General features: G+C 39.0%; 1 protein-coding gene across 1 annotated transcript in view; it reads right to left on the minus strand.

Annotated features, from left to right (window-relative positions):
* The window catches only part of atp8a2 (ATPase phospholipid transporting 8A2), a 61,526-nt gene that overhangs the window by 31,483 nt on the left and 4,450 nt on the right, over positions 1-25,593 (minus strand). Inside the window, exons 2-23 of the mRNA XM_055037877.1 lie at positions 25,107-25,214; positions 19,282-19,459; positions 14,434-14,533; positions 13,081-13,179; positions 12,918-12,963; positions 12,618-12,658; positions 10,787-10,860; positions 10,459-10,528; positions 9,719-9,846; positions 9,284-9,395; positions 8,859-9,027; positions 8,625-8,752; positions 8,091-8,168; positions 7,929-8,017; positions 7,629-7,673; positions 7,394-7,469; positions 7,106-7,294; positions 6,602-6,651; positions 6,452-6,521; positions 6,294-6,378; positions 5,326-5,465; positions 3,684-3,848 (exon numbers count right to left, since the gene is read on the minus strand). Of these exons, the coding sequence (XP_054893852.1) occupies positions 3,684-3,848; positions 5,326-5,465; positions 6,294-6,378; positions 6,452-6,521; positions 6,602-6,651; positions 7,106-7,294; positions 7,394-7,469; positions 7,629-7,673; positions 7,929-8,017; positions 8,091-8,168; positions 8,625-8,752; positions 8,859-9,027; positions 9,284-9,395; positions 9,719-9,846; positions 10,459-10,528; positions 10,787-10,860; positions 12,618-12,658; positions 12,918-12,963; positions 13,081-13,179; positions 14,434-14,533; positions 19,282-19,459; positions 25,107-25,214 (2,240 nt within the window). The remainder of the gene's footprint in view (positions 1-3,683; positions 3,849-5,325; positions 5,466-6,293; positions 6,379-6,451; positions 6,522-6,601; positions 6,652-7,105; positions 7,295-7,393; positions 7,470-7,628; positions 7,674-7,928; positions 8,018-8,090; positions 8,169-8,624; positions 8,753-8,858; positions 9,028-9,283; positions 9,396-9,718; positions 9,847-10,458; positions 10,529-10,786; positions 10,861-12,617; positions 12,659-12,917; positions 12,964-13,080; positions 13,180-14,433; positions 14,534-19,281; positions 19,460-25,106; positions 25,215-25,593) is intronic.

Genomic DNA, 25,593 nt, shown 5'->3' on the forward strand with positions numbered 1-25,593 from the left:
GTGAGCCATTATCTGTCACAACACAAACATTTTAAAGTGATGGTGAGTACTGGTGTGCAGGTAAATGTGTAATGAACAAATTAAAGTCTTTTTACATCGCTCTCAAATTAGGTCCCCTGTTAACCATATAAAGGGCTCACTCTGACCATACGCCACAATAATGCAACTACTCTACGAGCCAACAGTCCAGGACGCCCACCAAACGAGGCGCTGAAGCAAGAAAATTACAAACCAAGCATAGGTCTCCACTTTTTTTTAGCTTTATGACACACTTTGGACCCACAAACTGATATCCGTGCACATAATAATACTTTGGTACAGAAAAAAGCTGCAACCTCATTTTTTTGACTCAACAACACACTGTCCACAAACTATTAAGATAATGATGGAAAACACTCATGACCCACTATATAAGCATGTTTACACTCAATTAAACAGCATTAACAGCAGCCTCCATAGCCAATATATTGCCTTGATTTATTTTAGTTTATTTAACTAAAAAAATAAACGAAATTATTATTACATATAATAACATGCTATTATATGTAATTTTTTTGAAAGGGGGCAGTACTGCATATTTTCCAGGTACATGGTGCAATTTAATTGTTATAAAATGGCTTTAAATAAAAATTAAATTGAGCCTCTGTCTCTTTAAGAAGCTCCTACTCTTTCTCATACTCCATCTTTACAACATTACCACAACACATGGTGGTGGTAGTGTTGTGCATTATGCCGTTTACAACTGCTTTATGGAAATAGGCGGCGCTTTGTGGGAGATTCAAGAATTTTTCAAACATGCATGAAAGAATCAAGACAACACTCCAGGTATGTTTTTTATTGAGGGAACAACATTTCAAGATGAAGTAGAGTTCAAAACAAGTCAGTTTTACATATTACAGCCCCTTTAAAAGGATCTGAAAAACCAAACACTTGAACCACTCTAATTTAACATGATTAAATTAGAGAGCACTAGATAAACTGGAATGTCCAACAACAGCGCACTACTCTGAAATTGAGCAGTTTGCTTTCAACAGAACCATTTATGGACTATTTATTGTTGTAACCATTTAGGCATATAATGATTTTAGCAAGTCTTTTCAACAGGTTGTTCCTTAATAGATCCAATAGTCAAACCCCCCCAAAGCAATGACTCATTTGCTCCCAATGTAGACAGGATGACAGGCCTGTAGAACGAGTCAGCTCAAGTATATCAGCTTAAGGATAAAAATTAAGTTGTGTTTATATTCTTTAAAGCACTGGAGCTGAACTTTTCTGCAGAATTTTGCCCTACAAAAGTAACCAATGTTCACACAGTGATTGGACAAAAAGTGTGATATTTTAGTGATCATCATACATTTCACCAAAGGGGACATCAGAGACTTTAATTGCTTCCACCTGGAAAGATACAGAGCCCAAGCCACCAATCTGACTGTTGACCACACCCCAGTTCTCACGGTAACCTTGTTAAAACATCCCACCGCATAACTTCCTCCCTTGGGAGCATAAAAAAAGAAAAAAAAAAAAAAAAAAAAGGAGTGCCAGGAAGAAGAGGAGGAGGAAAAAGGAAAACAAAGAGAAAATGATGACATGCCGTGTGTCAAACAGGAGTAAAAAAAACAAAACACAAGAAAAGAGGAGGAGAGAGAGATTGGGTTTACTCAAATACAAAAAAGATTGTCACTCAAACCTGCTCAACCTCTGACCAAATGACAGCGTAATAATCTGAAGTCACGGTGAAAAGAAAGTGTACCATCTTAAAATTGTAGCATTTTAAGTCGAGATGCACAGAAAAATCAGAGGTTGTCCCAATTGCTGACTTCCAACTTCAAAATCAAAAATCAAACCTTTTTTTGATGAGTGAATCTGTCATACTAAATGTTCAACAATCAGAAAACGTAACCTGAAAGTCTTAGTCGTTTACATCTCATGCAGGGGTTAATTTTTACATATAGATTGTTTTTGTTTCCTTTTCTTAAGCCTGGTTTGATTTTTAACGTCATGCGCTAATTAGGATCTCACAACCCACACATCAATCAATTTTATAAACATTTTCAGTGAATTGGTGGTTAATTCATTGACCACTAATTCAATTAATTGGTTTCAGGTTTCAATTAGTAGAGGAAATGCGTCCACTCATATTTTGTTTTCAGCTCCTTGTATTAGATGACAATTGACACCAGTTTGCTCTGTGACTCCTACAATAACCAAGAAACTGCATTGAGCTGGAACACAAATATAAAGTCTTCCAATAATTTGTCATTAAAGACCTAAGGGTTTGCATAAATGTTCACTTCCAGAATAAATACCACTTAAGATCCCTACAAACTGTAGTTAGTTTGCTGCAGATTGTCACACCTTAAACTGAGGGGGACTTTTTTTCAAAAAAAAAAAAATCAAGAAAAACAGACACGCTATGATCCTCCCAAGCATGTGTTTCTGCAGTCAGATTTAATGCCTCCAGCAGAAATATCTTCTGCTCCTTACTCTGAAACCTGCTCACAAATCTCTCTGGAGCAAACTCTATGAGAACAATGGTCACAATATTTTAACCAGGCAGAGTTGCTACTTTGTTCCAAGAAAAAAAGAAAAATATGCTAGCAGAGAAATCCTCTCCTAGAGCGTAGGGGTCATCTCTAAAGAGGAAGTTGTGCTGCGTTTGATTTGTCTCAGGAGTCGGAGGTGGAAATTATGTTCCACCTGAGATGAGCGCGCTGTAAAAAAAAAATACATTTGAGAGCTGCCATTTGTTTGGCTGCTGCCTTTACTTCATATAAACGGGTGACGTTTCTATGAATCATGTTCAGAAAACTGAAGGTGTGAAATATGCACAATACTACGTTTAAACTGTTAATATGAATCATCGGAATAGATTTGGGCAACTTTTGATGCACTTGATATGCATGGACGCCATATTGGATCCTAACAGTTTGATAAGCTCAGACTTTCTTAATCGGAATCGGTGTTTAATTTTAATCAGGGAAGTATTTTGAATACGAAGAGGATGCACCTTTAAAGTGCAGGATTTAATCAGGAGGAGAATATGTTTGAATAAGAGGCACTAAATCGGAGCACCGAAGCACTAAAGCAAAGCATTTGTGCAAGAAAGATTGTTTTAACTTAACAGAGCGCACCAAAGTGAAATTAAGGAATCACACTTATAAACTGAAAACTTATTTTTGTAAGAAAATGTTCTCATAAAGCTACAATCACAAAGCCATAAATTAGAGTTTTTATTTTGCTCCAGGTCTGTCTGACCTTCCCAAAGTATTAGAAACCAGTTTAGAGCAATACTGATTTACGTCATCTTAAGGTTTTTAAAAGTAACTTGTCAGTTTTTCAATCATATTCAGTCCACTATTTGACCACTTTCAGATAAATGTTTATTTTGTTTAAGCCAAGAAATTCTGACCTTCAAGAAAAAAGAAAATGTTCCTAAATTTACTCTATAAACTAATGTAACTAACTTTCAAATATTTTTTTTCCCACCCTTGATAGGTCTTTCTGGGCTCCACTTTTTCATTCACCAAATTTCTTTAGCATGCCCTCAATATGAGGTCAGACAAAAGCACTAAAAAGGAAATCAGCAAAAAAGCTAAAAACAAAAACAAACAGAAAAAAAAAAACAGCTACGAGATTTTAAAAAGTCTGGCTTCTTGGAATGACTGTGTTTGTTTGTTTTTTGCATTGTGTCTTTGATAGTTTTTCTCACCTATATTAATGGCCGTCTCTTGCTTGTCTCCTGTGAGCACCCAGATCTTGATCCCGGCCCTCATTAACGTGGCGATCGTGTCTGGGACGCCGGCCTGGAGGCGATCTTCTATGGCTGTGGCTCCAAGCAGCATTAAGTTCTGTTGGCAAAACGCACAGAGCCAGAGGTAATCCTAGGAAAATGAACCCGTAATGGCATAAAAAAAAAGTTAACGAGGTTTTAAGAAATCATATTAGGACTGATTTCAGCCAGACATCAGGTCTCTGTAAATGTGAACGATTCTGACAACACCACACATGACTAATTTGGGGATGAGAGCGATGCCAGGCAGTTCAACTTTGAGTTGAAAAACCATTTAGCCAAGAGGTAACTCATTACCCTTTCCCATGCTAGCTTAAATTTGTCCAATGTTTAAATGCTTGTGTGCCCTCATTAGACACCCACACACACACACACAAAACCTAGCACGACTGTGTTGTTGACTCCGGTTTTATGGGGCTTTTGGCACGCCAGTGCAGGTAATTGCCCTTGTGGTCTCCCAGTCAGAGGTTTCCTCCTCCTCCTGCTTCCTCTTTTTTTTTCTCCTCACATACTTTTCTCACCTCAGCCCTTTCTGCCAAATCAGTTGGCTTTTAAACCTATTAGTTCAGTTCTCTGGTGAATCTCCCATTTGGTTTTTAACCAGATAGTGTCGTCTATCAGATAGACATGAAACACACAGCTGCATCATAAAGCAAAATATACACAAAAGACATTGAAGCACTTTAAAAATTGTTAATCTGTGCATTACATTAAAGGTGTAACAAATCAGTAGATCCACTCTGCCACCTGCTGGCAACCAAACTCCACAGTCTATAAATGCTTTGGCTTTATACTTCATGTCTTACTGAAAGTGAAAACATTTCAACACAAAGTTCTGAAAAGCTTTCTGTGTTTTCCCCTAATATTAAAATAAAATCTACACATTCAATGCCAAATTGGAGTCCTTTTTACATTTTGGTTTGTTTTGTTATAATCACAAACTTTAATGTATTTTTAGTAGGATTTTCAATGTGATAGACCTGGGGTGGTCAACTCTCACTCCAGAGCCATTATTAACCTGAAACATTTAGATGCATTCCTCCTCCATTGTAACTATGACACATTAATTTTTAAAGTTAACAAGGTACATTTTCACATCCTAAAAATTAACAAAATTACTTTTTTTTTTTAAACATACAAAAAGTCCCGAGCCAGAACCTTTGCTGCCGCAGAAAAACTAAAATTGTTTCTCTTATTTTTGCGTAAAAATAAGAAAAAAAACCAAAACTGACAGGATACTGTGACAGACTATTGTCATAAGTTTTTGCACAACTTATGAGTAAGTTGTGCAAAAAGGTGTTAGCATATTCCTAAAGCTATTCAAGCCTAAAAAAAGTCTTGGTGCAAAACATGTTGCAGTAAGCACAGATGTAGCCAATATAATACTACATATAGCATTATGTTGCTACAATAGATGTAGCAATGTATTGCTACACTGTTATAAGATTCTGCAAATCTTATAATACAAGATTTCCAGAACAATACTAGTGGGAGATCAGCAACATTAAAGCACAATAGATTAAACTTATGAATACCTTTTCCAGTAGTTCGTAACACTCCTCTAGTTTCTGAGTGCGGTCTTTAAGTTCAGTGCTAATACGATTGTATTCTTTTAACCACTCCTGATAGGCGCCTTCCTCCAGGTCCACATAGGCAAAACAGAGTGTCCTCAGACCTGAAGGAACAAAACAAGGAGAGGCTGATGAAAATTACACTAAGGGTAGATAAAACCGCTGTTGGTTTCAGGTAAATTTGATAATAAACTTGGTGTGTTTTTGTGCATGCAAAAACACACCAAGGAAACTAGGTTCAAATCTGATTTATGAGATGAGGGAGAAGATTTGGCCTGAATAATTGGTTCAAAAGCTGCTTTGTGCAATCACTGAAAGTAAAAGCCAAATAGCAAATTTACAGCAGGGACATTCAATGCTCTTGTTTTCCAAAGGATTACTTTGACAACTGCTTTCAGAAAGGTACATATTAAAAATATTGGAAGATTTCATCAGTAACCTTTTACTCCACCTTGTCTGTTTGCCATTAAACCAGATTAAAGATGGAACTCTCCCTGAAAGTCTCTGAGATTGTTTTTACACCAGATTTAGAAGAAATCACATCTAATTCCAGCAAATCTTACCCAGAAAAACTCTTGTGCCAATACCATTGTTATGACTCCATATTTAAAATACTTGCTAAATCCTATTTACGCAATTACAATAAATTAATTGCTAAACTATTCTCAATTTTCCAAAAAGTGTTTTAAAATGTCGCAATACAGTAAAAGATTTTCTTGAATTAGAGCTGATGCAAGAATGAAAAAAATAAATAAAATTTTACAGATATCTGGTAAATTATCACTAGAAAGGTTAAACAAGAATAGAGTCCTGTCCAAGACCTCTGGGCTCATTCTCCTGTTTAATATGTTAGCTGATAGCACTGCAGTTTATTTTCTCAACTGAATGCAAATATGAAGACATCTGTTGTTCTTCCAGTAGGTAAGTAATACCTTCAGTAGCAAACTGCTCCAGATGAGCGATGGTTAGATCTTTATACTGAGATGCTTCTGTTAGTCGTTCAAAGATGACATTATCCTGAAAAAACGAATTGAAATTTTAACCTAAATTCAAGATTACTGTCAGAATGATAACAATCTGCTAAACTTACAGCTCCTTTGCAGTAAAGCCGCAGCTTCCCAGTGGGCGTCCTCACCACCACGGACATGCGTTTGCGATTACTGTGGAAGAGGTAGGTGTAGTTTTGATGGAATGTCACAACACAATTATTTGGGGACAAGGACATTTCAGGGAGGATTACCTGGAGAACTCCAGTACGTTCAGAAGTTCATAGGTCATTTCCTTTCCTCTCTGAAACACAGAAAGCTTGTTAACTTATACCAAAAAAGGAAAAAAAATAATAATACAATTGCATTTTAGATTTTTGGTGAAACTGGTTTAAACAACTTTACTCACATGAAATTTGTTTTGGTGGAGGTTTAGATAAATAACATATATTATCAAGGATAAGTGAAATTCCTGCTAAGCCGTAATCTTTAGTACTTAGAATTTCAGGTCTGTTTTTGTTTAATCCCATTAAATTTGCAAGTAAAGTTTGCTAGCTTTGAAAATTCGTTGAATTTTCTAACTCTAAATCGGATATTGTGTAGAAGGGTAATATTCGGTGTTGGTTTTCTGCCACATACAACATTTTGCAAGTCCTCCAAAACGTCCAGTTTTTCCCTCATCTAATGAGATTACCTTGCCATGTCCTGTTGTGAATTTCTAACCAAAATCCCAGCTCAGATTTACCACACAAGCTTACAGCATCGATGATGACTGAATGAGGGGTCCTGGCTGTGAAGACGAAGCCGAGTCCTTTGGCAGCTTTGACCAGCGCTCCTTCGTCCGGTGATGAGGCCTGGTAAATTATCTGGTCATCCTCCCTCTCCGGTACGACAGTGTGGCACACCGCCATCATGGTCAGAAACTCGCAGATCTGAGGTGATGTTGGCTAAAAACATGCAAAAGAGTAGATACAATAAAAACATTCACTGTACCCTTCTAATTTAGATTGAATCGAAAACACAGGAAAAACATTTAGGACACCTACATGATTCTTTTCAATGTTTTGAATGAGACTCGGGTCGTCAAACTCTGTGGAGTTATGGCTGCTGGACGGCAGGTTGCTGAGAGTCAAAAACATGTTTCAGTGATTAGACAGAAACTAATGAATTCATAAATTAAAAGGTATTGTTTAATGCTGTATTTGAAGCAAGCAGGCACACAGTTAATCATTCACTAGAGGTGCAAAACAGAATTGGGAAGCTTGAATGGAAGTAACTCACCTGAAGTCCTCCATTGAACGATCACAGTCAAGATCAGGGAAGTGGCTGCAGTAATGAACGATGTTGAATCGTGAAGGGAATCAGGTTGAAAACAGTTGATTAGCTGATTAGTTTCTTTGATTAAACATGCAAAAGTACAATCAGCTCAACCTTAATTGAGTTAGCCTGCTACATAATGAAGCGGCTGAAACAGCAGAAGCGTGTTTAGCAGCATTCTGAGCTCATATTCTCTTATCAGGATCCTCGTTTTACAAGTAAACTCGGGATGTAAAAGAGGTGTTTAAATAAAGGATGACTGACCCGTATGTGATTCCTGCAATGGTACACTTCTTAAAGTGCATGATGTTACACGTGAGCGTTCCTGTCTTGTCAGAAAAGAGGTATTTCACCTGGAAGAAACAGAGATGGCTTAATTGTGCCACTCTTAGGTCAGAAGCCAGTTGTTGAGGATGGGCAACTGACCTGGCCCAGTTCTTCATTGAGATTGGATGTTCGCGCCATGGCCGGCGTGTCCGTCTCCGAGTAGTACATCTCAACGTCCTGAGAAGATAATAATATAGCAGGAACGTAACAGGAGACTGCAACCTGCTGCTCCGAAGTGGCTCTTTGGACTTTCCACAATGGCTCTTTAAAACTTTAGCTAAAAATTATGCAGAATTAACTCAACTTTCTTGCAACAATATGTAGGTATTTAATAATTTTTAGTATTTTTTTTTCAATACTAGCACTGAATTTTCACAAAGAATGACACTAAAAGTACTTGTGTTTATGTTTATTTTACTCAATAGAAGTAAAATGCTGGTTCTTTAAAAATAAGAGATTTTCTAAAGTTGTCTTTTTCAAAACGTTTTGGGACATTTGCAGCTTTGGTTGTCCTGAAAGCAAAATGGCTTATATGCTTGACGCCTGGTGTAGCAAATAAAATCCCGCTAAATTACATTGAAGATTTTGATTTTAGCAGAATTAATCGATTATTAAATAAAATATGATTCATACCCAGTTGATGAAGAGGGCTTGTGTGAACTTCACCACCTCCAGGGTAACTAACAGGCTGATGGGGATCAGGTTGTTGTAGAGGATTATGAATGTCAGCAGGTTGTATGCAAAGTTAAGAGATATGTCACCTGGAGGGGGGGAAAAAAATCAATTTAAAGTAAATCATGTGCATTTCTGTGGTTTTTCATGCACTAAACCTAACAGCTTGCAAGGTGAATATGCATGTGCTCTCACCGGCCCGTGACAGATACCAGCAGGCCTCGTCAGTGTGTTCCCTATTCCAGATGGCGGCGCCCACCGAGCTGACCAGCGCCATGACCAGCAGGATACCGAACAGGACCAGGATCTGCATGTTGGTCACCCGCTCCACGTTCGAGCGCTTCAGTGGCACCTTGGTGGAGTTCTGAACGGTGAAGAAACCAGAGGAGTAATAAAGTAATCTATGAGGCAGAAAAATCCAGCTAAACTTCTCTGTTTACTAAATAAATGAGTATTGTCGAATTATTACTAAAGAGATGGATGCATTATAAAACAAATTTGTTAATTTTAAGTATAAGAGTAAATGAAAACTCTTTGTTAAAGTCTTTAAATATTGTGTCAATTTTCAACGTAGAAACAATACGTTTCTTGGCTTTTCAAAGCTTAGAGGTTTGAGCTACCTGCATTAGTTTAGAGTCATGGCCAGTGTAGACGACGATTCCCACAACCCACTGTGTGTTCCTGAGCTGAGCTCCACGCAGCAGCACCTGGTCTGGACCCAGAGGAGCTGGACTGAGTTAAAGCAAATGGAGATTTTGCCCATGAGTGGAAATTTATAGCATTTAGGAATTATATTGGCTTCTTTTATGGCTCTGCTTGTCTTACACCAGATGTTTGGATTCTCAGAATTTCAGTTCCCTTGAAGGATCCAAATTTCTAACTCTGAACAGCCATTGTTACACAACTAGTTTCATACACATTTTACACATCTATCATTTAAAAATTTATTTAACCAGTTTTTTTTTTTTTAAATAAATCAATAAAAAATACAAAAGAAAGAAATTATCCATAGCTTTTTGCAATACAACTTTCGCTAAAAGTTGTGTATGTCTCACTTCTGGTTCACCAGGCGCAGCGTGCCGGTGAAGTCATATAGGTGTCTGTTGGGGCCTTCGCACTCCAAATGACCTGACAATGCCATCAAGTCATCCAGGGTCTGAAAACCGGCAGTCAGGGGAAGACCCTGAATGTAAAGAAAAAACAACGAAGTGGAAGATTTATAAACACGCAAAACAGTCCAAAGAAATTTGAGGAAAAGTTGATCATGTAAAGTTCCTGGAAAAATAAAAACATTTTCCACATTCCTTGGTCCATTTTAAATGTGTACTTGCAGAAATAAGCCCAAGTACAAAAGATTTTCACTATACAATCAAGACAGAAGTTCCTACATATTTTCATTTTAAAAAATCAACACTTTTTCCTGGACTGAAGCTATCAGTTGTCAATCCTCACTGAACAGTAGATGGAAGGAAACACAGACCAGTGGATAGATAAATTAAGATTTATGGATGAGCGAATAAATGGATTGATGGATGGGAAAAAGTAATAATGTTTGGAAATATTTTTCCCCCACTATTCTTTTTCCAAATCGTTCCAGAGCTGGAATTTTTTATTTTTTTTATGCATTTATTTTAAATCAAACTTTTTTATACTGAGTAGAAACTCATCAATGCGTAGGGAAACAATGGTTTCTAAAGCAATTTATTCTAAAAATGAGGAGAAAGGTTTTAAACCTATAGTTAAACCGGTGTAGACCAAAACCCAAATAAATTCTGCTAAACACAGATTATTGTACCTGTCTGATCTTCAGGTTGGTTTCTCCGTCCAGGTTTGAGGTCTCAATGTAGCACATGGCTTGTGGCTCGCTGGAGGAATGGCAGCAAAGTTAAAATGACAAAAGTAATTACACTAGATAAGTTGTTGGCAGTTAATTTAATTGGTTTGTTTAAAATTCAGTTAAAATCATGTGGAGTTATTTAAATCATTCAACACCACTCAGTCAGCAAAAAGTTAATTCAAACCCAATTAAGTAAAAAGGCTTGCCAGCGTCACATTTAGAAAAACATGTTCTGACATTGATCAAACAATTTTGTAAGACACACACACACAAAACGGAGTCTGACCTGGAGGACACTATAACCATGTCAGCTGGAAGATGCTGGCCATTGGTCACCTTCACTATGTCCCCTACTGCCACCTGGTGGCCAGAATGCAGAGGAGCGACAGAATGAGCGAGAGGAACAAGAGTTTGAGTGGGGGCATGGGCAGGTGAAAAGAGGAGGAAAAAAAAAGAAGAGGGAAGTTAATCAGTGATTACAAAGAAAGCAGTCATCAGAGGGAAAGGACTTGTGATAAGACAACAGCGAGCACAGCAGTGCGCCATGTCCTGGCCAGGTTGCAACAAATTCAGAATACAGAAACATAACAGCTTGAAAGAAAAGGAGAGGCATGGTTCAGAAAGCAAAAGTTGTTACTTTTATTTAAATCAGTCAAGCATGGTGCAGCCATGCCTGTAACCATAATAAGTAGAGAATCATTCATTACAGGCAAGAAGCTTTGAAACAAAACTGAAAGCAATGTAATGTTTCAAAATTACAAAAGGAAAACTAATATTAACTTCTCTGTCTTTAGTATGATCCAAAGGACAGCAACAAAAAAAAACCAAGGGCGTGGAAAGTTTATACACAGTATCACTACGCACAAGAGAAACTACTGTCCTATAGGTTGTTTATCCTTTTTGAAAGGAATGTAATGGATCTCCAAAATGTAAGCACACTCGGTTCTCACAGTCAGAGATTCAGAGAACTTTCACACAAACTATGACACTTTAGACAAAACTTATTTCAGAAGTAAACTTTAATGAGCCTGGATGACAGCTGGAACAAAATTCCCTTACCTGTCCAGACACATTGAAGCTTAAATGCTGATAAACAAGCTCGTCACCAACACGCTGTAACAAGAACCCGGATCTGACTTGATTCAACCTAATGGAGCGAGGTTGAGCACAGCTGGGCCCAGTTAATGAGGACATTCAATAAGGAGCCCAAATCTTAGGAAAACAAGTCCACACTGCATTGTGACAACAGAACATTTGGGAACTTGCTTCTATTAACTAAGCTCAACTGCGTAGCTGCTCTTGATTTGGTACATTTCTTCTCCAACTCTGATTATACGTTTCATTATCTCAATGAGCTGGCTTTCATTTCAGTTACGCATTAATTACCGTTCTTGTACAACTCAGGGAAATGCAGCACTCTCCACGCTTAATAGCTACAGCAAAGCTTAAAAACACTGAAGTGTTGCAAAAAACTGAACGTTTAAATGGAGTATATATATTTGTAGAGGGAAAGCTTATTCAGAAATAGGTTAATTTTTACATAATTATTTCTTTCCACACTTCTTCTCACATTTTTGAGCTGTTAATACTTAATGCTTCCCCTATTCCAAATAGAAAGCACATACTCTTTTCCTGAATCACATTGAAGTAAAGGAGAAGGGAGCTATTTGATCATTCCTTATCTACAGACCTGGGTTAACTCAACCTCAGTAACATTTGCAAACTCCAGGTTTCAGTTTGTGATAATAGAGTAAAAGAAAAAAATTCTGGCATTTTTAATGAAAGAAACAAATCCTTGAGGGAGTTGTGACCATCATGGAAAAATTTTGATTTTCTGTCAGATTGGGTTGACTGGGTGTTCAGTCCAAATAATGACTCATTTAGGATTTTTTCTCAGGTTTCAAATTCAGGATGAATTTATTTTTGGGACTGTCAACATTTTTCTTCTTACCCAACAGTTGTTGTATTCCCAAAAGATTTAACTTTAGACACCTTGAATTAATTTATAGTAATTTTTTTTTTCATAATTTCTGCCATTATGATGCGATGAAGTGAACAAGAAATCACCAGCATGATAAATGAGACGGCAGAAGCCGTGTTTGTGATGATAACGATACCTGCTTCCAGATGATCGTCTGCCAAGCTCCGTTCCGCAGCACTGAGAGACAAGGACAACACAGCCATCAGTCAACTGGTGCAGTGGCTCTCATGCAGTATTCATGGCCTCTAAACCTTTGGCTTTTTTTTTTTTTTTGTCTTGGCCTGAGTGCCCTCTAATGCTATAATGACCAACAGACAAGGGCCATTCATCCAACCATGAAAGGAAAACAAAACCCAGACAGGCAAATGGACGTGCATGCTCATGGGGAAAATGTTTTCTTTTCTTTTTTTTCTTTTTTTTAAATCGCTCAATATACCTGTCGTCTTCTTCTTGTTCACCGTGTTATCGGCTTTGTGTCTTTTCTGCAACAGGGTAAGAAGAAAGTAGAATAAAAACATAAATATTTATAATAAAGCATTAAAAACTTGCTCTAGGAGCAACACTGCAAGTCTTGACCAAGTCCCTGCTGAGCTACTCACATAATCCTCTATGATTTCTTTAATTCCCGCCACAGTGAGAATGAAGATGAGCGGCACCAGAGTGGTGTAGCGACCAGTCGGTGATACATCAGGGATTTGCTGATGGGAAAGAAACCAAATCTATACTTACGCATGTGCTGATGTGCAGCATAGAAGAACTATAGAAGAACTTATCTTTGATAAGTAGATTGCCAAGTGTTTCTGAACAAAAATTTATCAGCTTGTCCATTAAAAAAATCTAGGAAACATTTATTTTTACTTTCAAGATGTTTGTATAGATAATGTTTATGAGAATGTAATGGATCCATGGAAAAGTAATGAAATCTTGAAATGTCTGAGCATATTAAATATAGATAAACAGAATAATGCAAATTTTTGCTCTTACATTTACTTTATTTTGACTTTTTTTTTTCCCCGAAACATCTTAAAACACAATCTAATCATTTGCTTAGGATGATTTTTACCCTCGTTAATGATCAATATTGCACATACAAATACAACAAAAAATGGGCTTAAACAGACAGGGCTGAATGTTTCAGTGAAAGCATTCTGGGTTATAAAACGTCATTCTCATATACTTAAATTCTCAGATATTTAAATTTATATCTTGGCGTCCACATTCTGATGGAACAGGAGTTTGATCTAAATATACTTTAGATCAAAGGTACATTTAGATCATTTGGTCTGGAGACTAAGTCCAAGTCTACAACAAGTCTGTGGAAAAAGTCACAGATAGTCTTGGTAAAGTTTGCTGGATAACAAGTTAAGGAGCAAGAGAGCTTTAATCAACATCTCCATAAGATCCATGAAGCTAAACTTTGTAAAACCTGGTGCACTCTACATCCAGTGACATTGTGAGTCCAATTCTATTAGTCGTAGAAGTTACTGGACTTTTAAATGATTGTAATGGTTTGGAACCATCACAGTTGATGTTTCATTGTGAAATTGTAGACTTAACACTCACCAGCACCACAATGTGTCCCACTGATACACATTTTCAGTTTTGAACAGCATAAGTCATTCATGTATTAATGACTGGCTGTTAGCTTGCACTACTTGGAAGTTTTATTTTCCTTTTAACGCTAATGTCAACTCAAAGTAGTGATATCTCTGGTATAGGGTAATAGTGGAAGTATTACCAACTCCGTTACATTTACAGAATCTCAGAACAAAATTTATTTTGTTGTACTTTTTACCAAAAAAATTTTATTTGTAGATCAGAGATTGACTGCAGCCAAAAAAAAAAAAAAAGATAAATCAGAAATTTTCCACAAGATTTCTGACTGGTCCATTTATAAACTAAAAGACAAAGAATCAGGCCCAGCCCTGACCAGAACCAGCTTTAGTGTTTACCTGCATAAGTGCGATGAACAGGAAGAAGGCGTTGGCCGCCCGTCTGATCTGCTCATAGAGGAACCGGGGCAGAAATGTGAGAATGCCATACTTCGTGGTGCTGTTTGAGGAAAATGGAAACAACAGATAATGCGTTTAGATAAACAAGAAAAAAAGGTCATGTAATGCATTAGCAACTAAAGCTCAATAAATAATAGATTAATAAATATCAATAATGAGATCTTAACCTATAATTCTCTGGGGCATCACTTACTTTCGAGGATGAACAAAACAAAAACACCATTTGGACTATAAACTCCCAATTGTGCTCAGGTAAGGAAAACCTGAGCCACTAAAGGCTGCACACACATCATGCTTATAAATAGATCAAGATATTTAGTGCAATGCACTAAATTGAGACCGAGAATGTCAGAAAATAGGTGCAAGAAACCTTGGCAGCCCCAATTTATCTGTCAGTTGATCACACAGCTGTATTGATTAGCCTTGATTTAGCCATTGGCTACAGTAAGTGCTTTTATAGAAGCTAAAAATAAAGTCAACCTTCAAGTTAAGGCCTTGTTTTCTGGGGGGGTTTTTCCCTCTTTCGCCTAAGTGAAGAGAAAAGGCTTCTGCAATAAGCTTCCTTTAATGGATTGTGATGTTTCTGTGTGTGAGTGCTACGAGTGTGCATGCATCAACTGCCACAGACCAGTTCAGGATCATCTAGGAGATAAACCCGTAACCCGGACCACTGCCCCCTCTAGATCTGCCTCATTCTTACAGACACAAAATACAAGGAGCAGGATGTTACATGGAAAAAAACATGGGAGCAACAACTGTTGACCAGTAACACTGACACACAGGATCCTGACCTGAGGAGACAGATACCTCCGAGCTGGTGATACTACACACCCCAATCTAATTAAAGACAAGAGATACGGCACTCCAGCAACAGAAACGCATGCATTCCCATTGAATCAAAAAAAAAAGGGAAAAATGGAGAAAAAGCACCTGCATGTGTTAGTTTTTGTAGTGTACATTGCTAGAAGCGTGAGCAGCTGTTGGCAGCAGGGGTGATGCCGTCCTGCAGCTGTGCAGCTTTGGACTGTTTTTATAGAAAACAGCATTCAAAGTCCAGTGCAGTCAAAAAGTATTTGCCCCTTCCTTTGGCTCAAATAAAAAATAAATAAACAAATAAAAGATCATTGATCAAAATTTTAATACTAGACAAAAATAGCCAGAAGTTAATACCGAAGAAGTTTCTTAATTAAGATAAATGCTAGAGCTGCACAACCATAAAATTATTAAGCTGAAGCTGTCTTACAACAATAAAACTATCTGAAAAAGTCACCATGTCCCAATTTATAGAACTTCAAGAACAGATGGGAAGTAAAGGCATTTACATCAGTCCATAGGGTAAAGATTACAAAGCCATTTCAACGGCTTTGGGACTCCAGAGGATCATTATTATCGACAACTGGAGAAAACATGCAACGATTGTGAACTTTCCAGGAGTGGTCGGCAAACCAATACTAACCGAGAGGTCCTCAGCAACTCCTCCAGGAGCTCATAAATGACGTGGATGATGTTTATCAGTTTCTCACTGACCAAGTTAAGGCCAGTGATAAAATAACCAGGGAAAAAGGTCAACTATTCACCAATAAAACATGTTGAAGACTTTGGAAAATATTCTGTGGACATAAGCAACAAAAGTCCAATTTCTTTAAGTTAAGATAGCATTAAAAATATATACATCTACAGTCAGACAATGTGGTGGAAGTGTTATGGTGTGGGAGTTGATTCTGGTACTTGCTGTAGTTGAGGCAGGTCGTCAGGCTAACTTTGTTGCTTGGATAACCGTTCTCAAATTATGTAAAAAATGTTAAAAACTGCTCATTTATTTCTCCTCAAGTTATGTCCAACATTAAAACTGTTTGATCTGAAAACCTTTAGGGGTGACATAAAAAAGGCAAGACCAGAAGAAACCTTCAAAAGGCAAAAACTAATTTTTCAGCACTTCTTTATTCTAAAATGATCTTGCTGTGTCCTGAAGCCTGGAAGTGGAGAGGAGGACAGTGGAGTGAACAGATAAGAGCTGCAAAGCTTTGCTCTCAGAAAGAAAAATCAATAATGCTGTTGGACTTTTAAAACACAAACTAAAGAGTTACAGGAATACAAGGATATAAAAGGCTTTTTGCCTCTGGAGCAAGAGTGCTCCCGTACATCCAATCTGCACGGAGGAGAAGAAGAGCGCCCAAGCGCATCCAATCAGATGGCCGAATGGCACCCACATTAATCTCATTAGGTGAAATGTTTATTTTTTTCAAAGTGAAATTCAATCTAGCAGGAACACTCATTCTAAAACCTCACAATACAAGCAGAAAACAACCCCTTTCAGACACGCAATAGAAAAGTAGCTCTACAAACTGCAGACAAACAACAAAACTGCAGGAAAAGACACGAGGGAAAACGACACTAAAACAAAACAACATATTTCCCTAAAGATATGGGAGTACATGTGAGAGAAAAGGTGCAAAGATCTGCATTGGAGTTTACTTTTGTCGCACCAAAGCTGTGATAAACTCAGAAGGTCACGTCTAAATAAATCACACCAAAAGCGTTTGACGTGGAGGAGGCACAGGAGACAGGTTTTATTCTCAGTAACATCAGTCATGCAAAAATAATTAACCACAGTTTCCCCTCAGCAGAAACACACCCACCCTGAGGAGCTTTGTGTAAATTTATGTGAAACGTGTAATTGGGGTTTAATTTACCAAGCAGCATCAAATATTAATGCGGACATATTGATTGGGCAACACTGTGACATGTCATCTTGTTCAGCCAAGCTCTTTTTCCACCACTCAAGCACGTTAGCATCACCCTTTTAGGAAGACGGTAAATAATCACTAACAAGAGAGAGAAATTTTCAGGTGAAAATTTATGAGAATTTGTAGAAACTCAGGGAATGATCACTATTTTAGTAAGAGAAATAATTTTAAGAGAAAACAAAAAACATATATCGAAGGTTCAAAGTCTACTTGACACACAGGCGAAACACGGTAGTTGTCCTTCAACTCCACTCGCTGTGGATTTAAAACCTGCTAAGCAAATATCAGCTCTGATGGACCATCTATTAGCCAAACAAAGCATCAAAAGGTCAAAGAATTAACACATACACTATAAAATTGAATTTTGGATTGTATTAGATATTAAACTGACTTGCCTACAAATCGTTTGATATATTAATTTGAACAAAATTATGAACTATATTTTAATAACATCCTGAAAACGGTTGTCCAAACTGCCATTAGCTTTTCTCTTTTCTAAGTAGTTTCTGTTTTAAGGATGATATATCTACATAGAATGCACCGCAAATGAAAATCTTAACTTAGTGGGAGCTAAAAACTTTCAAAAGACTCATATTAATAAAGTTTCTATGTTGGAGCAAGAAATTATGTTTGCATCCCACTGTTAGCGTAACAAAGGCACTAATGTTAATTCTATGAGGAAATATTTAAATAATAGCACCTGATTCAGTTATGCACAAGCCAAAAAATGAAGTCTTCTGCTCTGTATATAATCTTTAATGCATTTTCAACATTCTTGTTGGAATCTGTCATGGTTTGTGGATCATTTAGAGTCATTATCTCTCTGAAAGACAAGGTTTAAAGCCTCTTGCAGCTGGGATTCAACCACTGATCTCTGGTGCGTTCCTCAGAAAAAATAACGTTTGTACGACTAGATGAAATTCCTTCTGAGTCCACGTCTGTGAAATGCTGCTCATCCATACTGCTCACTAAAGCAAACAAATAACATTGACACTTTTTGTATGGATCAAACTTGTCATTTAAGACATTAACAGCCTGAATATTTACTCTGCAGAAACAATATGTTGTGTTTAAAGTGTGCTTTTTGAAAAGGTCAACGTTTCTGTGAAATCCTGCTTTAAATATTTAGCATTTCTTCCGCTTGCTATAAAAAATGAAAAAAAATAGATTAATCTGTGAGCGTTTTCTTTTATAACTTGTAAGAATTTAACCAATTTAGTCGAGTAATTACATTTTGTAAGTTTGTGTATGCCTGTAGCCTTTTTTCATGAGCAACTTAATAGGAAGAAGGGCACACAGAGACGGTGAAGACATAAATAGCTCATCTTCTGCTAAAACTCAGACAATAACCTCACTGCTTGACCTCTGAGCATGTGGCACACTTGTCAGCCAAATACATTTTAATTTGTACACCGAATCCCCAAAGTAAAACATGATGGTGGCAGGATCATAGAGTGAGAATGATTTTCCTTAGGAAGAAAGCTGGTTTGAGCTAAAGTTCAGACTAAGAATCTGTGGCAACCTTGAAAATCGATGTTCACATATGTGCTTATCCTGATTTGACTGAACTTGAGCAATGTTGCAAAGTGGAGATTTCAGAAGCCAGATGTGCAAAAGTTGTAGAGGTATATCCAAAAAATATGCAGCTTTAACTGCAGTGAAAGGTGGATTTAAGTACTATTGACCCAGTACAGCTGCAGGCAAGATCATCCCAGATTTTCAGATTTTTATCTCCAAGAGACATTTGGTTTCATTTCAAATTAAGAATTTTGTCCTTCTACACTAAATCTCTAAAAATATAAAAGTAATCAATTTTCACTTAGCTGGTAGACTTGTGAGATTTCAACCCTAATAAAATTGTCAGATTAGTTTCACTGATTAAATTCAAACTAGTTTTTGTTTCCAGTTCAGTAATAATGCGGCTTTGTGTCACAAATCATGATTTTTGAAACCTTTAAAGAACTTCCTAACTTAAATAACTGATAAATAATACATGTCAGAGCAGAAATCAAGCATCACAGCAGTTGAGTTGTAAGCCTACCTCACGTGGTTGTCGCAGAACTTGGTGCTTTGGGTCCCGTTGAGGATCACAGTCCGCGCAGTGGCGTCCACGGGATCCGCCTGGGAAGTGGTCCCGGACATCTCGTCATCCGCCTTGCGGTACCCGGCGGACGAGCCAGAAGGTCCTGCGCCGTTGGATTGATGGGAGAGAGGTGAGGCTGAGTGAGTCCGAGTGGGAGATGGAGAGACAGAGACAGGGGAAGGGTGGCAGAGATACACACACACACATATAGACGTGGAGACGTGGTTTTGACAGATCAACAGCGACCAATAACAACCAGAGGACGGCTCCTGTATGCTGAGGTCTGCTGAAGCGGTTCGGGTCGATTCGGTGACGTTTCCCTTCTCTGTGTAATTGTCTATCAAGTGCGCGCGAGCGCGCGCGCTTCCCAACGCCCACGGGGACCCCCCGCGTGTAATAATGAATATGCTGAGTGATGCACAAAAGGCGAACAAACACTGCGGGTTAGTCTGCTTTTTATCAGCTGCTCGTGTGGACACCGAGCGCACATGCAGACAGAGAAAATCCAGAAAAGTGGCAGAGGAGGGAGAGGGGGATCCCACCCGCTCCTTCTTCTTCTTCCTCTCCTCCCCGCCCGCCTGGCTTTGTCATCTCGAAGCGTCGTGATCTCCGCTCATTCACCCCCGCACGCGCTTCGGCTTCGTGGATTTTATTCCCATCAAAACACGGGAGTCCGTGCGTTTCTGCGAAGACGCAGGCAACCGCAGCAGCCGGGTCGGGAAGCTACAGTTCTTTCACTCAGCTGCTGGAACAACGGCGAGCGTGCGCTGGCGAGGGTAGCCGTTTCGGCGTCACGCGCCTCCCCGCGCTCTTCTTTCGGCTCGGCTGAGCCTGCGGCCGCCGGTGAAATATAGTGAAGTGAGCGCCTCCACGCTGAGACGCGATACGGGGCTTTATCTGGTGCGTTTGAGGCGAGCTCCTCCCTCCAACATGACGGCCCGGCTGCTCACAAACGAAGCGGGGAAGCCATATGGAGCTCCTTCAGAGCTGCGGGGCTCGGCTTTTAAAGGGCCAGAAGCCTCGCATCGCCTTAAGGTTCTGTGGTTGGGCACAGATGGGATCAAATGACATGCGGCAGTCAGAAACCATCCATCAGAGATCACTTCATGTCGCTTTCTCTTTACTTTGATTGCCACTGCAGCTTCCTGCAGGACACCATTCCTCAAACCGTTCCCCTCTTTAAAATAAGAGTCTATTTATAATCATGGCATCATATTCTCCTGTTGTTTGTCGTAGGATCATGTCTGTAGGAAAGTCTGTGAGTGAAACCGTCAACAGGCTAATTGCATGAATAATTCAAAAAAGAATAAGCCCTGGCAGGGTTCTGCTTATTGAATTTCCAAAGTCCTGAAGTGCCATTTCTGCACCGCTGCAGTGCAACAGGAGATGCATTAGTCTGTCCCACCATCGATAAACTGGATTAAGTCCTTCGATTTCACTCAAGCAGGATATTCCGGCATGAAAAAAAAAGTGCACAGATGTAAAGTAAAGTGTATAGATTAATCAGCTGACTGTGACAGTATGTTTTGCAAAGGAAATTATACACTTAGCACTTTTTCATATTTTACAGAACGCCATCCAGAAACACCTGAAAATTGATTATTACAGTGTGAACATTGCATGTGCCAGTCACTTTAAATCTCAATAAAATACATTGCAGTTTGTGTTCGCAAAACAACAAAATATGACTAAGTTCTAGAGGTATTAATATTAATTGCACAACAAGCAAATTGTTTGGACTATTCTAAACAAAATGATTATTTTGAATGGGAAAAATACATCATCTTGACATTTTTAAAATTGAAACACTTCTACCTACAGCCTTACAATGCCCTCCACTGCCAGAAAGGGTTTCTAAAAGGACTTGGCGAGCCCGACATTCCCCTTTGTGTTGCAGTTCAATGAGCTTTAAATAATTTTGAAACTCTCCTTCCATCTCCCTGCTCTGCAGGGGGGCATTGTAGACGTGGGGCCTTGTGAATATTATCTTTGCTGTCCAGAAATTGAGCTGTTAATGTGTCATAACAGTCATAAGACTGTCACAAAGCAGCAGTTTTAAATTAGAAGCCTCTTCAGATAAGTTGCAAAACTAACTATTACTACCCATCTCCATACATAACTGTTCGAAGACACTTACATAAAATGAGTAATAAGAACGTTTAATTTACCCTTGAGAAAATAAGGTATTTTTGAAGTGAATGGAAGACAAATGAGCCTCTGTGTCACATCAAGTTTGAAAAATTTTTTCACTGTTTTTGCTTCCAGTGAAAACAGGAAGCAATGGGTTATGAAATTAAAATTATGATAGATTTTGATCAACTTTTAAAAGTAGATAAACACAGCTTTACCAGGTGTGCCAGAGAGGGTGTTTGTACGTGCAGCATTTATTCTTTGCCATCACACAGAGATCCAGTATGAGGCAAAGAGCAAGGGTCAAAGTCTGTTGAAGCAAATTGATAATTGACAGCCTCTCTGCCTTTTTCTATATCTTTGCACATGACCTAAAGAGAGATATACAAACTGAGAAGTGAGTCACAATCAGACCTCAGCACACTGCGCTGTAAACAACTCTTGGTGCAGCCAGCATAGGAGCAGACAATTCAACTGATTACAATTAACATGAGGTTGAAAGTTTAGGAAAAGGCCATCGCATTGATATGATCAAGTTACAGCATTGTCTTTCAAGAATCCTTTGGAAATTGTAAATACACTATCCTTCATTTTCAATAATGGCTCTCTCCATGCCACGCCTAACACTCCTTTCTGTGGAGATCAATGTTTCCACTAATCATCGCGGATGGAGTGGAGGCCGCAGATGCCTCTGTAGCTGCACTGATGCACTGCCGATGAGTCAGCAGCAAACCCCAACAAAGCACAGCCCAGGTCAATTACACACGAAGCGCCTGAGGCAGCCAAATTAGGAACCTCAGGTCTGATAACCTGCAGTCGGAGCAGGAAAGACTAGCCTGATCCCCACTCACCACTCTGATCTCATATCAAGCAAGAAAGATCCTGCCAGCTACCCATCTGGTTCCACAGTCTGAAACTAAACTAAATTACTTGAAAACAAGCTTGTTTGATAAATCAATAAAGAAATTCTGAGTACCATACACTTTCTAATGTCTGTTTCACACAAATGGCACTTCAAATTGAGGCAAAAAGTGAGCAATGTAATCCAGAAATGCAAACAAATAACTTCAGTGCGGAAAAAAAAAAAGACTTAACATTTTTACAAATTCTAGAGTTCTCAATTGTCCTTTGGCCTGGGTTGTTGGCAAAATTTCACCGTTAAAAAGCAGTCTGGGTCGCTGAATAATGCATGCATGGAGGCTGCATAATTCATCTACATTTTCCAGTATGGCAGAGCATATTGAATCCACAGCACTACACCTTGGTGTTGCTGCACTTGTGCTATCACTCCCAACAGCCACAACCAAACGGTCTCCCATCTGAGCTATATTTTAAATGGCAAAAAAAAAAGCCACTTCACAGACAGTTAAACACTTAATCCAATGATGCAGTTCAGAAAAGAAAAGAAATGAGCCGGAAGACATTAGCTGCTAATCATAACGACTGCTATGGCAGAGCTGCTGATGCTATCCCCAGATGTTCAAGCTCTGCCGCCACACATGCCACACTTAGGATAGGATTCTGGCTAAGTTCCTGTTTTTATTATCTGGAAGAAAAAAAAAATCTTCAAAGAGAATCAGCTTCCACATGGATGCATGCATACTTATTTCACAGCAAAACTTGCAAATTTAGCAGAAAGAAAGTCTTGGGGAGTCATTGTCAGTTAACATGAGGGTTGTTTTTAATCCAAAGACAGCGGCAAGCCTCACTGAAGTCTGCTTCCTCCCATCCTCTAGGCCTGTCACGATCATTACATAATCAACATATCACATTAGGTTTAGCTTGGTCAGCTTGGAAAACACCAAAAACATTTCATCTGGGCATTTTTCACCACTAGTAATGCACTCTTCTATGACCGCAAGGCACAATATGTTAATCTTATGCATTAAATCAAACAAGACGTCCCTATCTGTAATCAAAATGTCAACAACACGCCTCCGTACAGGACTGCACAGGAAAACATTACCTACAGAGCTCCGTCTGCCTGGGCGACCCTTATGTCCCATTGCGGCCCCGGCGCCCTGAGTCCTATTTCCAGCTCCTTGCTAATACGGTTGCCATCAGCCCCCGTGGGTCCATTTGCCACCGTACCGAAGTAGGAAGCAAAGGGAAGAAAGCCTCTTAGAGAAGAAGCGAGCGAGCATGATAATCCTTTCTGTGTCTGCTCTGCAACTTCACCTGCTGTTAATCCATAACCTGGTAATCCTACAGGTGGGACACGCACCAGCAACATAAGTTGAGCCTATGCAGACAGAACGCCTTGCAAACGTATTCACGTCCCTTGATCTTACTAACGTTTGTCATGTTACAAGCACAAGCGTTATGTGATAGACCAACACAAGGTAGCACATAACTGTGAAGAATATGGGAAATAGGATTTTCATTTTCTATTTTTAAAAAAATGAATCTGAAAAACCTGGCATGCATTTGTATTTGCTCACCTTAAGCAATTGTTTGGGTTCATCACTTGATGAAGGTACAGCTCCAAACCTGAGGAGAATTAACTTTTTTTGGCCATGTTTATTTGCAGAACAGCTTCCTGCCAACTCATGAAAATCACCCCCACAGCCTGATGGTGCCACTGCCACATCTGCACAATATTAGACAACTGGTCACTAATGCACATAACATTTTCCTTATGCTTCACAATTATGTGCTATCCTAATTCATAAAATAAATTGTAGCTTGTGGTTGTAAAATGACCAAATGAGGAAAGGTTGCCAGTACTTTTGTGACTCTGCGTGTCAACGCACCTTCGGACAACCACTTCCAGCGCACAGATGTATTTTTACACACAGACAAGAGTGCACGTTTTTATGCCAGAGGATGTAAAATAAACCATCATGCATCTACTCCCCTGTGCTTCTCTGCACCACATGCAGGCAGCACTTTTTCATGTACTTCCTCTGTTCATGCATGCCGTGGTCATACATGCATGCGTGTACTGATTTCTACAGCATGCATGTGCTAATATTTTTATTTTTGCCTCGATTTCTCCACTAATGTTCTAAGTGCTTTCTACTGGCAAGAAGCTCATGCAATTAGAGAGTGAAGTCCTGGTGCAGCATTCACCATTTGATCACTTCAGGCCCCAAGGAGCAACAGTTACTCCAGATCCAGAGCAATGGTGCTTTACTTTTCAGTTGCAGATTACGGAGCCCGTCAGGTGAAGTGGGAGAAGTTGTGGCCATGACTTGATATCTTGCAGTCATGTCTTATTTTTACAACTCATGGGCCGGGTTTGGTAACTTTTTGCTTAATTCATGGGCACGACTTAACTCCTGGAAATGCTTTGTTAAATTTGTGGGAACCACTTAATGATAACATTGATTATTGTAATTAATTATTATTAATTATCATTCAAAATTATAATAATGGACAAACATGTTCTCATTTCATTTCAATCTAGGAATAAATATAATCACTTCTTCAAACACTTGCAGATCTTCCTGAAATAATTCTTGACAAGTACTTGGCTGCTTTCTTTTGTTCGCTCCAGTGTCACCAGACGAGCTCTGTAGCAGATCAAAAATAAAATATTTTTTAAAATCCCATTTGTAGCTCATCAGGGTCGGAGGCTGGGGAAACACCTGCCCCTAGCTGCACATGCAACTTGGGTTTCTCATCATCCAGGTTGTTTTCAGCAAACTCACTTTTGTCAAACCTGTCTGCGAGGCGAGCACGCATGGTAGCGTTGGCGCCCTGGTCTTGGTCCTGAAGTTCAGAAGCCTCCTGCCTAATGGTGGTCAACACTAACTGCTCTGTGGGCGCCAACAGAGGCCACAGGAGAAGAAAACAACACACACAGGACAACAAGTCATTAGACGCGCAAAGCGTTTCCGAAAACAGAGTCTGCATTTCAAATTCACAAAGACATGAGATCCCACGTCTTCAAGTGGAAGGTGGCCTGCAGAACTGCTGAGAGAAATTTCTTCTGGCTTGTGCACGAGTGCCCCCTTGTGGCCTATCCGTAGAAACACCTCATTTTAGTTTCTACCTCTACTGTTCCTCCCAAAAGGGATCTTCAGTTTCAAGGTAGCCATGACGACCAGTCATTATCTTTCCAAAACAGAGGCGCTGTTGACAGTTTGGCCGATAAGCACGACTCGCATCAATTAAATACACAAAACAGTGGTACGA

This window comes from Poeciliopsis prolifica, unplaced genomic scaffold, assembly GCF_027474105.1.
Source record: "Poeciliopsis prolifica strain line A6 unplaced genomic scaffold, Auburn_PproV2 SCAFFOLD012, whole genome shotgun sequence".
Lineage (NCBI taxonomy): Eukaryota > Metazoa > Chordata > Actinopteri > Cyprinodontiformes > Poeciliidae > Poeciliopsis > Poeciliopsis prolifica.